General features: G+C 50.1%; 2 protein-coding genes across 4 annotated transcripts; one reads left to right on the forward strand and one right to left on the reverse strand.

Moving 5' to 3' along the window:
* Positions 1–709: 709 nt before the first annotated feature.
* Positions 710–5308, reverse strand: S100A1 (S100 calcium binding protein A1). 2 transcript variants are annotated; one of them, XM_082352447.1, is made up of 4 exons: positions 5185–5308; positions 4113–4171; positions 1973–2125; positions 710–1015 (listed from the first exon to the last, which is right to left on the reverse strand). In XM_082352447.1, exons 3-4 carry the CDS (start codon positions 2111–2113, stop codon positions 872–874), a joined length of 285 nt encoding a protein of 94 aa, XP_082208573.1. In that variant the 5' UTR covers positions 2114–2125; positions 4113–4171; positions 5185–5308; the 3' UTR covers positions 710–871. The 2 variants fall into 2 exon arrangements, with proteins under 2 accessions (XP_082208573.1, XP_082208572.1); XM_082352446.1 differs by lacking the exon at positions 5185–5308 and having other exon boundaries at positions 4113–4227.
* Positions 5049–13757, forward strand: S100A13 (S100 calcium binding protein A13). Of its 2 annotated transcripts, none has more exons than XM_082352320.1 (3): positions 5049–5166; positions 6169–6362; positions 13533–13757. In XM_082352320.1, exons 2-3 carry the CDS (start codon positions 6210–6212, stop codon positions 13674–13676), a joined length of 297 nt encoding a protein of 98 aa, XP_082208446.1. In that variant the 5' UTR covers positions 5049–5166; positions 6169–6209; the 3' UTR covers positions 13677–13757. The 2 variants fall into 2 exon arrangements, with proteins under 2 accessions (XP_082208446.1, XP_082208447.1); XM_082352321.1 differs by lacking the exon at positions 5049–5166 and adding an exon at positions 5699–6007.
* Positions 13758–14441: the final 684 nt, after the last annotated feature.

Below are 14441 nucleotides of genomic sequence, written 5' to 3' on the forward strand. Positions count from 1 at the left end.
ACTCACCACCACCCGTCCATATTTTCCTCTTCACTTCCCTCCCCAACTTGGCCTGAACATTGTTAAATAGTTATTTGGGGGGGACCTTTGCGTCCCTGCTCCCCCTTCCGTGTCCTCTCTCGCCATCTGCCATCCATGTGGATTTTGATGTAGACCTATGCGGGATTTTCATTATGGCTGGACACACCATAAAAGGCTCGCATGTTTGAAGAATGAGTGTATGAACACGTCTTCAACACCCCCCACCCCAATCACGCGCATCAGATCCTTTCATTTTCCTTCCTAGCATGTATGTGTGTATGTTTTGGCATCCTTACTGGACTTTACCTATGTGATGTTGAGGGTCGTGTTTGTTTTGCTCACTGCTGTGTCCCCAGTTCCCATAGGTTGTCTTGCACACGGTAGGTCTTCAGTACATATTCTTTGAAGGTTGAAGGGAAATTCTTCTGGCTTTATATCTGAGAAGCTGATGTCTCCTCCACTTCCAGCTGGGACATTGAACCCCAACCTTCCTGGGCCTTGAGCATTCCTTAAGTAGGAAGATGTAATGGCCCCTTGACCTCTCTCAAAATAAGATCCCTACTTCAATAAAGATGTTAAAAAAAAAAAAAAATAAGATCCCTCCCCAAATAAGGCAAGTTGGGAGTGAGCAGCCTTCACTTCCCCACCCACTTCCATACCCCAAAGGAGACAGACAGCAGCTGGCAGCTGGTGAGAGAGGAGCCTTTAATGAAAGATGAGTTGCAGGCCTGGCCCACTACTCTTGCGCCCTTGTTGGTGGGGAGGGAAAAGTGGGGTGAGGGGGAAGCAGGGTGAAGGGGCAGGTATGGTAGGGTGGAGGCGAAGGGCGCTGCCCACTGGGGCCGTCTGCTCAACTGTTCTCCCAGAAGAAGTTGTTACAGGCCACTGTGAGGGCAGCTACCAGCACCACATACTCCTGGAAGTCCACCTCTCCATCTCCATTCTCATCTAACTCCTTCATCACCTTGTCCACAGCATCCGCATCCTTTTGGGCCTGTGGAGGGAGGAGACGGAGAGGTAGGTGTACAGGGAAATGAACAGCACTGAGTCAGGGGCATGGGGGCTGGTTGATTGGGGAGAAGGAGGCAGAGATGAGCAAGAGGGAGAACTACTTCTAATTATGGGACTCTTGCTGCCCTCCTCAAAACTAACAAAATACTTGTGGCTTCCTGTTGCCTACAGAATCAGCTCCTTAACAAGGCAGAATAATAAAAACAATTACTATATGTCGAGTGCCTACAATGTGAGAAGCACTACACTAGGAGCTTTACAAGCACTGTCTCATTTAATTCTAGCACAAATAGTATGAAGTAGCTTTCATTAGTCCCATTCTAGAGAAGAAACAAATTGACAGTTGGTGGTTAAGGAACATGCCCAAAGTCACACAGCTATTAAGTGGCAGCGCCAGAATTTGAACCCAGGTCTCATAAAATCTCAAAGCTGGTACACTTTCTACTGGCTTCTCTTCTGCATCCTTCAGTCCAGTCAAAACTACCGAGCACGCTCCATCTTCTTTCTCACATGCTCTTGTTCAGATACTGTACCTCCTCCTAAAATGTCTTCATTTACCCTAATAATCTTCCAGGGGCCTGAGTGCCACCTCTTTGGAGAAGCCGTCCACTTCAGTCAGGTTAATATTCTCCCATAATCCTTTCTGGCACCTCTGTTAAGGCCCCGGGTGCTTCCTGGTGTTCGAGGTTTACTTTCAAGTGTCAGTCCTTCCCTGCTAGACTGTGTGTTTTGTTATTGATGCATCTACACAGGGCCTAGCCCTTAACAGGTGATCAGTAAATCAGGGCATTTTGACTTGAACCCAGAGGAGTAGGGGAGCCTGGGAGAGGAAGGAGATGGTTGGGCTGAGCTGGGGTGGGGTGGGGAGATGGCAGGGAGGTGCCCACTCTGTTCCCCCACCCCTCGCCCACTCCACCCTGTACCCCCACCCTGTGCTCACGTCCAGGAAGCCGGAGAGCTCCGTCTGCAGCAGCTCTTTCAGCTCCTTCTTGCTCAGCTTGTACTTGTCCCCCTCCTTGCCCGAGTGGGCGTGGAACACATTGATGAGAGTCTCCATTGCCGTCTCCAGCTCAGAGCCCATCTCGCAGCTCACCTACCCACGTCCCACCATGGAAGTGAGCTGGGGACCATGCCTGGGGTAGCTGGGGTTGGGGTAGGGGCCCACAGCTCAAAGAGCCATGAGATCGGAGCCCCACCACAACTGTTCAGACCTAAGTCTAGCCTCATTCTCTGTGCCCTTCAATCCACACCCCAGCCAGAGGGAGTCAGGGCTTTGGGCATGGAGGTAGAACAGCTGGAGCTGGGCTGGCTCTAGAGGCCTGCAGTGGACTTTGCAGTGCTCCTGGCTGCCTGGATACTGAGGAGGGTGGGGCAGGCAGGTAGGGGTGGTCACAGGACCCGGCCTGGCTTCCTCTGGCTCTATTTTTACCCTGGACTTGCCTGCCCAGCACAGCCAAGATCTGCTGTTGGGGATGGTGGGCTGGGCTCCCCTCTATAGCCTTGACTCTGCTGCCCACCCCGAGCAAGGAGTCAGTCTGGTGCCCTCGGTCGGCCTGGTGGATAGGGTGGCAGTCCGAGTGGGTGGCCCAAGGTTCATGGGGACGGGGCGTCTCACTGCCTCTGAGTTTCTTGTCAGCAGACTGGGGGCCTCTCTTGGTCCTTCTACACTGTTCTCTCCTGAACATGTCACTTTGGCTTCCCTCCGTTACCTCTAGTTTGGTTCGTCTTGCTTCTCTGCAGATTCAGCCCTTCTACTGTGTGGTGGTGGAAAGGGAAAGAGGAATGTCTGAGCCTTTTCCTTGGAGCCAGGGCTCCCAGGGAGGGGGAGAGGACACTTGTGGGATCTTGTCCCTGCCACTCCCACCCCCAGGCCCAACTTGGGTGATGTGGGGACAGTGGCAGCAGGGAGAATGGGGCTGGTATGTGTTAGGGGAGATAAAGGCTGAGTGCATGAGGTCCTCTGAATCCAAGGGGCTGGGAGAGAGGAGGGGAAAAATGGAGGGGTCTGTTGAGGAGAGGGGACTGCCAAGCTAGGGGGTCTCTTTCCCTTGGCCTTGGGACGTCGGCCCCTCCACAGCCTCAGGGGGCAGCTCAGGTGTCTCAGATCAGGTGTCCCCATCCTTCCCCAGACCTGAGGGGCTGGACAATGGGCCCTGATCGGATGACATCCTAGCTCTTCAATGGGGCCCTTGTGAATGTCACCTGAACTCCGGACGTGAGAAGCGGTTGTCACAGAGACACGGGGGAGATGGAACCCAAGCTGGGGCTGATGGAGGGGATAAGCTGGGGGGCGGCTGGGGGGGGCGGAGGGACGGGTGCTGGTGGCTCAGTTATCAGCGCCATCCAGGAGAGGCACATAGAGGTTGCCTGGAGACCTCAAGCAGCCTGTGATTTTGCGTAGGGGCCATTCTGAGAGGACCTTGGCAGGGAGGGGGCAGACAGAAAAACAAAGGGAAAGAATGAGAGGAAAGAGGAGTGGAGAAACTGGGCCAAGAAAGAGGAGGAGGAGAAAGGGGAGGTCACATGAAGGGAGAGTGGGAGTGGGTATAGTACGCTGTACCCTCGTGCCCCCTTCCTGGTATCACATGATTCATGCTCTGCCACCCCTGCCCCCCAACTTCCCTGGGACCAGAGCTCTTGGCAAGGCTGGGTGGGGTGGCAGAGAGACCAAGGCTGGCGGGGGGGTGGGTGGGCAGAAGGAGCTGGTCCATCTGCTTTCTTATTCTTACACCGCTGGAAGCAAGGCGAGAGCTGGGTCTCCTCCCCAGCACCTGGGAGATGGAGGGAGCCTTGCGGGGGCACATGAGAGCTCTGCGGTAGGAGGGCCTGGTCTCCTGGAAACTCAGTGGCTGCGTTCCCCACTGGCTTCCTTATTCACTGAGCTCCCGGATCTCCCTCCGTCCTTCACTTGCCTCCCCTCACCACCTTCCAACCACTGTCTCCCCCAAATCCCGAGCTCCTCCCAGACCCTCAGGGCACCACAGTGCCATCCTCCGCAGACTTTTGGAGCCCTGCTGAAGTCCCCTTTCCGCAAGGCTGGCCAGGGCAGGGACCCAGGGCAGATGGGGCAGGATACTCACTGTCAGCCTGGGAGCAGGTTCTGGACAGACAGACGAGGCTGCAAATGTGGCTACCGGAGCTGTGTGGGGAGACCTGTCTTCAGTCGTCCTTCCCCCGCCGACACCCCCCACTGGCTCCACCCCTTCACAGACAGACACCCAGTGGGGCAAGGGGCCAGGAGTGGACAGAGGCGCCCTCTGTCTCCCGGGCTGGAACAGGCTGTCCTGTGTCCTCTTCTCCAGCCTCCCCTGCCTCCCCCCACGCTGGGTCCCAAAAGGCAGGGCCCAGGGGGAAGGGAGGTGGGAAAGGTCCTGGGAAGAAGGAACACTCAGAGGCCTTCTCGGCTCCCCCTGCCTCCCACAGTACTGGGTATGCTGCTAGGCCAGGAAGAGGTACACGCACCTGGCTGAGGGGCTCAGCGAGGGAACTTCTCAGTGATTAATTTAGTCTTGGGAGTCTCCCCGAGGGGTTTCAGCCTGAGACCCCACCGCGGGATTTCAATCCAGGGTCTCCTCTGTGGGGGGCTTGGCCTGGGTCCCCCTCTGTTTGTGGGGTCTCAGTCTGGATCCTCTGTAGGGGTCTAGAGCTGCAGGGTCCTCGGTGGGATCCCATTCTGAGGGGCCCTCTTGTGGTGTTTCTTAGATGGGACCTCTCAGTGCCGAGCTCCCTCAGTTGATTCTTTGAATTTACAGTGGCCTCCCCACCCCGCAACAAACATACTCCAGATCAGAGGGGGCGGGTGTCGTGGGGCAGCAGGCTCCCCGTGTTGGGAGGGATGGGACCCCAGGATGCCTGCTGAATGGGATCTGGCCAGGCAGCTCCAGGCGGGCCCTCCCCCTCACCAAGTGGAGGCTGCGGTGGGCTGCGTTGGGCGGGGGGGCCAGCGTTCCAGGCCTGATTGCTTGGGGTGGGGAGGGCCGGGCGGGAGGCGTGACTGGGCGCTCCGCTCTCTTCAGAATGCACGACGGAAACTTGACACCTCCGGGCTCGGGAGGGGCGCTTTCCTCCCTCCAGGGACGCTTATAAACCTCAGCCCTAGGGCTCCTGCTCGCTGCATCCCATCTCCTTGCCCCGGTGAGTCGCAACCCTTACCTCTGGAGGGTGCCTGGGGAGCCTTTTTCCGCCCTGGGCTCCCAGGTCCCTACCCTGGAGCCGGCTCAGACTGGGTTTCAGGAAATGGCTTTGGGAAATCCAGCAGCAGTCCTTGCAGAGGGCAGGGGGTGGGTGGGAAAAGGGAGGATGATTGGGCATGCCCCCTTGCCCCAGCCGTACCTCCCCCCCTCCCCCGGCGCCCCTCCACTCCGGGCACTGTGAGTGCCAGTACCAAGCCCCTCCTGGGCGCGGGCAGTCAGCGGAGCCCCATCCAGGACCCTGTCGCTGGGAGACGGGGGCGGGGAGGGCTATGGGGTCCTGGGCTCCGCAGTGTGCCCAGCTGCCCCCGAGGGGAGGGGCGAGCGGGACGACAGAGAGGCGGGGTCTGCCCAGACCGAGCCAACCCTGACCACAGCTGGGCATTGCCAGACCCCGGCCTCTCTGCTGGGAAGAGCGGCCAGTGTGTGTGTGTGTGTGTGTGTGTGTGTGTGTGTGGGCGGGTGCAATGCAGGCGGGTGGAGACCCAGGTCCTTGCACAAACAAGCTTTGGAGACAAACAACCCCATGACCCTTTGAGGCCAGTTAAGCTCCAAGAAAGGACCCTTGGGACTGAACCCCACAGAGGGGCCACCAGACTGAGAGGACTCCAAAGAAGGACCCCCCCAGAATGAAAGCCTGCTCCCAGACAGAGGGGTCTCCAGACTGAGGGACCACCACACAGGGGTCCCTGAGACACGGCCACTTCAAAAGGACCCCCAGACTGTGAGACCTAGAGAGGAAGGGGTTTCTGGAAGTGAACATTTCTTCCCCCACCTACACTGAGGTACCATTGCCTGGTCCCCTGCCCCAATCTCCATCCCTGCATCCCTGTCCCTTCCCTACTTCCCCTTGAGGCCTCCTCCAGGCAGAGGCTTAAGGTGGCAGCGCCAGGGCAGGGGCGCTCTGGCCTGTCCTGACTCTCTCTTTCTCTTCCCCCTCCTGCAGGTCAGCCCCGTGAGGACATCAGCTCCAGCCCCAGGGTCCTAATGGCAGCCGAACCACTGACTGAGCTGGAGGCGGCCATTGAGACTGTGGTCACCACCTTCTTCACCTTTGCAGGGCAGGAGGGCCGGAAGGGCAGCCTCAGCATCAATGAGTTTAAGGAACTGGTCACTCAGCAGTTGCCTCACCTGCTCAAGGTAGGTGGGGGTCTCTGGGTGTGAGGTTTTGGGCGCCAGTGGCTGTGGGACACTGTGTATACGAGGAGCTATTACTGAGCATGATAAGGTGACCACAGGTGTACTGTGGAGGGGGGTGTGGTGACTGCACGTGTAAATGGTTCTGGGTGTTCTTGCCTGGTGTGTTTGTGTGTATAGTTAGGTAATATTATGTCTGTGTGAGTGCGAGTGTTGTACTGGGCTTTGTGCTCCCATCAGATCATGCTGTCGTGTTCTCGTGGTGTCTCTCTGTGCCTCTCTGGTCTCATTTCCCCAACGCAGGACTGGACCCAGAGCTGGCTTCCAGGAGATTCATAGACCATCAGAGCTAGAAGGAGGCCAAGAGAAAACACGGTCCAAATTCCTCACTTCACGTACACAGAAACCGAGGCCCAGCTATGGGAAAGGGTTTGTCAAAAATAAAAACACAGCCAAATTAATGGAGTCATAGAATCTCAGTATAGGAGGTCCCTGTAAGTGGTCTGTGATTATTCCCCACCCCCTCTGGGAATCCCCTCAATAATGCAACTGACAGGATCATTCTTTCTCTCTTATTCACAGGGTGGAGTAGGGATTTACATTTCATCCGCTCTGGGTTGGCACATCATCCCAGGCTGTAAACAGTTTCTTTTACATCCTTTCTGAAAATTCAAAGGCACATAAAAGTGTGTGAACATGGATTAGAAAAAAAAAAAACACAAACTAGTCTCTGAAATTCATAGTCTATTATTTGCAATATCTCCTACATCCTTAGACTTTTCCCTTCCTCTTCTCATAGGAAACTTCAGGCTCTGCCCTGAAAGTACAGCATTCCCTGTAGCCTTGTCAAATAATGACTGGTTTTTCTTCCAAATCCAACTCCCTCTGGGCCTTGACATGCAGATAGTGACCTGTTTGCTTTTCATTGCAACTTCCAGATCTTAGTTTCTTCTTCTTCTTCTTTTTTTTTTGGCTGCACCCGCGCAGCTTGTGAGATTTTAGTTCCCCGACCAGGGGTTAAAACCCGGGCCCTCAGCAGTGAGAGCACACAGTCCTAACCACTGGACGGCCAGGGAATTCCCTCTTCTCCTTCCTAAGACACCCAGCTCCTTGGAAGCTCATATGTACCACGTGCCACCCTTCTAATTGCACACCTTATAGCTCTTCAGCTTCTGGCTTACTGTTTTTCTTCTCATCACTGCCACTGTCATTATCTTCAGTATCCACACAGACAACTTATTCAACACCTGGGCCTTTCAGTTTCTTTTTTTTTTGGCCGCGCTGCACGGCATGTGGGATCTTAGTTCCCAGACACGGGATCGAACCCACGCCCACTGCATTGGGAGCCCGGCATCGTAACCACTGGACCACCATGGAAGTCCCTGGGCCTTTCAATTTCTTCAACTCCTTACTTTCAAAGGTTCTGTCTTCCTGCATCTCAGCATCCCTGCCCCTCCGCTCTGCTGCCCTGTCCATTCTTTAGATCTTGTCATTACCAATGCACCATCTCCAAAATCTCAATTTCAAGCCTCTCTTTCTCTGTCTACCACCTCCTGTCATTCCAGTTCTATTCCTCTATCTAGTTCCTCCACTCCACGACTTCCTGACTCCGCTGGGAACTTCAGTCTCTTGACCCTATCACTTTTTCATCTTCCATCACCATCCCTCGAGCCCTCATTTCCCTTCTTACTCAGCTGGGTTCTAAGGCTCACCACTGTAATCACTCGCTCAACTCCCTTGATTCTCTTTCTCTCTGTCCTAGTTATTTGGCAAAATCCCAACCCAGGTTAAATCCAACATTTCAGCTTCATTAGCTTGTTGGTGAAACCCACCGTTCTGTGTCTGCGCTTGTACAGCTGAATCTGGCTAGAGAAAAATGCACTGCCATGTTGTTGACTTGTCTCACTTTAAATCTATAACCACAGCCCCCAGTAGGACCCTTAGCAATGCCTGGCAATTCTTCGACATTTCCCTAGTTAATTCATTTACCAGCTCTTTCAGATGATTATTTCACAACTTTTCCTTTCTCCTTAAACTCCAGTACCTCTTTTCATAGTCTCCCTCTCACTGAGAAGTTTTCTCACTGAGAAAAATAAAAGCCATCAGGAAACTTCTATATGCTTCCTCCCCTAAAACTACCAACCGATCAGCACATTTCCTGCCTTCCTTCCTGTTAATATGAATGATCTGTCTCTGCTAAGGCCAGCCGCTCCACTGGTGCACTAAATCCCATCCCTTCTCACCTACTTAAAGACGTTACTCTTTCAATTCTTCCTCCTTTTTTTAATTTTTATTTTTTAATCTTTTAAAAAAAAATTAATTAATTAATTAATTTTTGGCTGTGTTGGGTCTTTGTTTCTGTGCGAGGGCTTTCTCTAGTTGCGGGAAGTGGGGGCCACTCTTCATCGCGGTGCGTGGGCCTCTCACTATCGCGGCCTCTCTTGTTGCGGAGCACAGGCTCCAGACGCACAGGCTCAGTAGTTGTGGCGCACGGGCTTAGTTGCTCCACGGCATGTGGGATCTTCCCAGACCAGGGCTCGAACCCGTGTCCCCTGCATTGGCAGGCAGATTCTCAACCACTGCGCTACCAGGGAAGCCCCTCCTTTAAAAAAAAAATTAATTAATTAATTAAATTTATTTTGGCTGCATTGGGTCCTCGTTGCTGCGCACGGGCTTTCTCTAGTTGTGCAGAGCAGGGGCTACTCCTCATTGCGGTGTGCAGGCATCTCATTGTGGTGACTTCTCTTGTTGTGGAGCACGGGCTCTAGGCACGTGGGCTTCAGTAGTTGTGGCACGTGGGCTTCGGTAGCTGTGGCATACAGACTCAGTAGTTGTGGCTCGCGGCTCTACAGTGCAGGCTCAGTAGTTGTGGCGCACGGGCTTAGTTGCTCCACGGCATGTGGGATCTTCCCAGCCCAGGGCTCAAACCCGTGTCCCCTGCATTGTCAGGCGGATTCTTAACCACTGAGCCACCAGGAAAGCCCTCAATTCTTCCTCTAATCTCTTGCATCATCAAAATTTCCCTCTCTACTGGATTGTTCTGATCAGTTTACAAATATGCTGTACTGTCTCCCGTCTTAAAATAAAAGAAAACCTCCCTTGACCCTATAATTCCCTCCAGCTGGGCCTTACATCTCTGTTCCCCTTTGTAGTAAAACTCCTCAAAAGCAGTGAGAGTTACTTATACTCTCCACTTTATGCTGTCTCTACTTTTCCTCTCCTGGTTCAGAATGCTCATCCCCCAGGTATCTGCTAGGCTTATTCCTCGTTTGACAGATTTCTGCTCAGATGGCAAATCCTCAGCATGACCTTCCTTCACCACTGAGTACAGAGATCACCTCCTTGTGCTCTGTTCCTTTACCCTGGGCTATTTTCTTTCAGAACACTTCCTTCACAACTTAGCCTCCATTATACAATTTTACGTTACCAAGAAGTAACATATAATTTCCTTCCTTTCCATGTAGGAAACATTCTTATTCCATGAAGGAAAGGAATCTGCTCACTGTTTTATCTCCAGCACTTAGTGTCTGACTCCTAGTTAGGTGCTCAATAAAATACTGAGGGAATAAGTGAGATAGTAAAAAAGTTTAAAAGAAGTAAATGGGCTTCCCTGGTGGCACAGTGGTTGAGAATCTGCCTGCCAATGCAGGGGACACGGGTTCGAGCCCTGGTCTGGGAAGATCCCGCATGCCGCAGAGCAACTAGGCCCGTGAGCCACAACTACTGAGCCTGCGCGTCTGGAGCCTGTGCTCCGCAACAAGAGAGGCCGCGATAGTGAGAGGCCCGCGCACCGCGATGAAGAGTGGCCCCCGCTTGCCGCAACTAGAGAAAGCCCTCGCACAGAAACGAAGACCCAACACAGCCAAAAATAAATAATAAATAAATTAAAAAAAAAAAAGAAGTAAAAATTGTTGAGTGAATGAATAAATGCATCTTACTTATGGTTCTACAAATAGCTTTTAAAAAATGTAACAATGCATATAGGCTGTTTTCCCAGTTTAAAAAATGGTGTACTGTATTCTAATATGTAACTTAACACAAATTTGTGTAGCCAGTCCTCTATTGATGAACATTTCTCTTGTGTTCACTTTTCCCTTTCGCAAATGTTGTTTATATCGATATATCTTTACATACTCAAGGGAAAATATTTATAGAGTTAATGTCTGGCAGTATAAATATTAGGTCAAAAGGTTTGTTCTTAATCTTTATGGAGATTATTAATTTGCCTCTCAACAAGTTTGTACTTGTTTTCATGGCCACCAGCAGTGCATGCGACTGCCTGTTTCCCACATCCTTGCCCAAAATGGGTCTTACTGAGCTTTTATTTTTATAAATTTATTTATTTATTTTATTTATTTTATTTTTGGCTGCATTGGGTCTTCTTGCTGGGTGCAGGCTTTCTCTAGTTGTGGCGAGCAGGGGCTACTCTTCATTGTGGTGCGCGGGCTTCTCATTGTGGTGGCTTCTCTTGTTGGAGCACGGGCTCTAGGCACGCGGACTTCAGTAGTTGTGGCACATGGGGTCAGTAGTTGTGGCTCGTGGGCTGTAGAGCGCAGGCTCAGTAGTTGTGGCGCACGTGGCATGTGGGATCTTCCCTGACCAGGGCTCGAACCCACGCCCCCTGCATTGGCAGGCGGATTCTTAACCACTGCACCACCAGGGAAGCCCTTACTGAGCTTTTAAATTTTGCCAATCTAATATGTGGAAATGGTGTCTTGTTCTGATTTACACTTCTTTAATTCTGAGTGAAATAGAACTTCAAAAAATATTTTTGATAGGCATATATATTGCCTTTTCTGTGAACTGCTTGTTTCTTTTATCAAAGAGTTTTTCTTTCCATATTGATTTATTATAGCTCTTTATAAATAAAGAAAATAGCCTTCGTCTATTATGTGCATTGCAAACATTTCCCCCTAATTTGCCCTTTGTCCTTCGAGTTTGTTTTTGGTCGTTGTTGCCATACAGAATATAAAAAATTTATATGTAGTAAAATCTGTCAAACTTTTCCTGAATGGCTTCTGTGTTTTATGCCATGTTTAGAAAGGTCTTCCCCAGTTTAACTTATTAAAAAACTCCCAGACTTTATTTTATTATTAAAATTTTCTTACTGATGTTAAGTACCCCACTTATTATTTTTTCAATTCACATGTATATTTTGGGGCTCTTTATTCCGTTTCATTGATCTGTTTATTACTTATTTAGAAACATTCTCATTTAATTACTGTGGTTTTAAAATATGCTTTGATAGCCTGTAGGGTTGGTTCTCCCTCATTATTGTTTTTTTTTCAGAATTTTACCAGTAGATCCCACATGTTGATTTTTCAAGAAGAATTTTAGTAACATTTAATCATATTAAAAAGAATCCTGTAAATATTTTAATTGGGATTATATAAAAATGTTATTTTAGGGAAAATTGACATCTTTACACTATTGAATCCTTCTCTGTAAAAAAAGTATGTTTTTCTATTTATTCATGTTTTCTTTCATATCCTTCAGTTCAGTTTTCTTCACAAAAGCTTAATAGAGTCCTACATTTTTTCCTGAGTGCTTTATTTTATTTTTTACTATTTTAAGTGGGATCTTTCATATTATATTTTCGAACTGGTATTAGTTTTTGTGTATTAATATTGTTACCTGATACTTTATCATTTCTAATAGTTTTTTGGGGGAAGAAATACAGATTAGTGGGTAAGAGCATAAGCTCAGAGTCCGACAGTCTAGGTTCAAATGCAGGGTCTAGCTTGTCATCCCTGGTTAGTTGTTTAATCTTTCTGAGCCTTCATTTCTCATCTGTGAAATGGACTCATGATAATACTGTCCTTGTTGGATTGTTCTTGCATTTATTCAGTCAGTATTTATTGAGTGCCTACTACGTTCTATTCTGACACTGTCCTAGGCTTTGGGTTATAGTGGTAAACAAGCCTCTGCTATGTGCCAGACATTCTCCCAGGCACTGGCATTATGGTGGTGAACAAGACGGACAAGGTCCCTGTGCTCAGGAGCCTTTCATTCTAGCAGATTATGAAGATTAAATGATGTAAAGCATGTAGGGTGTTCAGCATATGCCCAGAACAGTCAGCACTATTAAGTGCTTACACTTGTTGAAATGTTAACCTTTATCACTCTTTTGTTTTTTTCTAGGTATACAATTACATAATTGCTAATATAAGAGGTGAATTTGCATCTTCTTTCCCAACAATTTTACCTTTTATTTCTTTCTCTTGACTAATTGTATGTTTTCCCCCTCCGTGTGTTACACTGAGCATCTTTGCCTTCCACTGGCAATACTTATAGTATTTTATAAATAAGCATGATTGTAGCTTTAAAAAAAGTCTTGTTTAGCTCTTCTATAAATTAGCTTTGTGCAATCTATAGATTTGGCAAGCCTTCTCTGCCTTCATCCAAATGTTGATTCAAATGTTTAGCATGAGCTCTGCCTGAGGCACCCTTGTCTGGTTTGACATGGATCCATTGTTCAACAGTCAACTTTCTGGTTGTGGTTACTTATCTGGCAACAAATCCTTTGATCATGATGGTCCAACTTAGAATATCCTTAGATTTCACAGTTCTGCTGGGAGAGACTTTGCCAAGGGCCCCCTAGGGAACCACATACCTTGTGTCCTTGCCATTCCTCTGATCTACCAGGCTAGTGACCCAACTGGAAGAATGAGAAGGCATTAGGATTATGCAAATGGGCAGCCAAGTGCTGTGAACTTCTCCAGCTTTCTGTAATGGAGGAGTGTGGCCTGAGAAGGCTCTGTGGGTGGTCAGAGTGAGTCAATGCCTACAAGGGCTCCCCGAGTGTCTTTGGGCTTATCCCAGGGCTGGCACAGCGGCGTGCTGGAGCCCACCCATACCTGCAGTTGAAGGCCCATTGTGTGCATCTCTTCCTCTCTCTGCGTTCAGTGACATCATGTTTATGGTTCCTAATCCGCCATGGTGGGTATATTTAGACCACAGCAAACACTATAAACAGGCTCCCCACTTCCCTCCTCTGCTTCCCCTTGGAGTTGGGCACCCGGGCAGTCCTGTGTTGGGGCTGCAGCTTCGTCCTGAAGGTTTGGGGCAGATCCTAGTGCTCTCTGAGGAAAGGGAGTGGCGATTGGCAATTCTTCCCTCCCTGTGTCAAAATCTTCGTTTCTAACCCCACTCTTCCCTGTGGTGTCTCCTCAGGATGTGGGCTCCTTAGATGAGAAGATGAAGAGCTTGGATGTGAATCAGGACTCAGAGCTCAAGTTCAACGAGTACTGGAGACTGATTGGGGAGCTGGCCAAGGAGATCAGGAAGGAGAAGGCCCTGGAGATCCGAAAGAAGTAAAGCCGGCTGGCCGGGATGGGGGTGGGCATGGCAGGGCTGGGCAGTACCCCACTCCCCACAAATAAAACTTTCTCCTTGAAACACAGATGTTTCTTACTCACACCCACCCTGATGATTTCTTTTCTTGGGACTAGGGGGTGGGAAAGCTCTGTCCCCACCTGAGGTTGGGTCCAAAAATTATGAGCTCCTTGAGGACCAGGAATGTTATTCATCTTCAGATACTCTGCAGCATCAGATCTTGTACAGGATAGGTGCTCAATAAATACATGGTTGATGAATCTTGGTTCCCACTTTCTTTTTTTTTTTTTAAATAAATTTATTTATTTATTTGTTTGTTTTTACTTTTGGCTGCGTTGGGTCTTCGTTGCTGCACGGGCTTTCTCTAGTTGCGGTGAGCGGGGGCTACTCTTTGTTGCAGTGCGTGGGCTTCTCATTGCGGTGGCTTCTCTTGTTGCGGAGCACGGGCTCTAGGCACGCAGGCTTCAGTAATTGTGGCACGTGGGCTCAGTAGTTGTGGCGCACGGGCTTAGTTGCTCCGCGGCATGTGGGATCTTCCCGGACCAGGGCTCGAACCCGTGTCCCTTGCATTGGCAGGCAGATTCTTACCCAGTGCGCCACCAGGGAAGCCCGGTTCCCACTTTCTTATTCCTGGGGTTTGTGTCATTGGATGGTAATGACAGCAGTGAACATGTGTTGAGGGCTTGCTCTGTGCCAGGAACAGGGCTGAACATTTTCTTGTATTATTTTAGTTAATGCTCACAGCCC

This window comes from Balaenoptera borealis (assembly GCF_965194805.1).
Source record: "Balaenoptera borealis genome assembly, chromosome: 1".
Classification (NCBI taxonomy): Eukaryota; Metazoa; Chordata; class Mammalia; order Artiodactyla; family Balaenopteridae; genus Balaenoptera; species Balaenoptera borealis.

Bases quoted from the DNA above. Each gene is read 5' to 3' on its own strand.
- S100A13 (XM_082352320.1), top strand. From the start codon at position 6,210: ATGGCAGCCGAACCACTGACTGAGCTGGAGGCGGCCATTGAGACTGTG. The intron at 6,363-13,532 runs GTAGGTGGGGGT...GTGTCTCCTCAG, and splicing joins AGTTGCCTCACCTGCTCAAG to GATGTGGGCTCCTTAGATGA.
- S100A1 (XM_082352447.1), bottom strand. From the start codon at position 2,113: ATGGGCTCTGAGCTGGAGACGGCAATGGAGACTCTCATCAATGTGTTC. The intron at 1,016-1,972 runs GTGAGCACAGGG...CTCCCTCCACAG, and splicing joins AGCTCTCCGGCTTCCTGGAC to GCCCAAAAGGATGCGGATGC.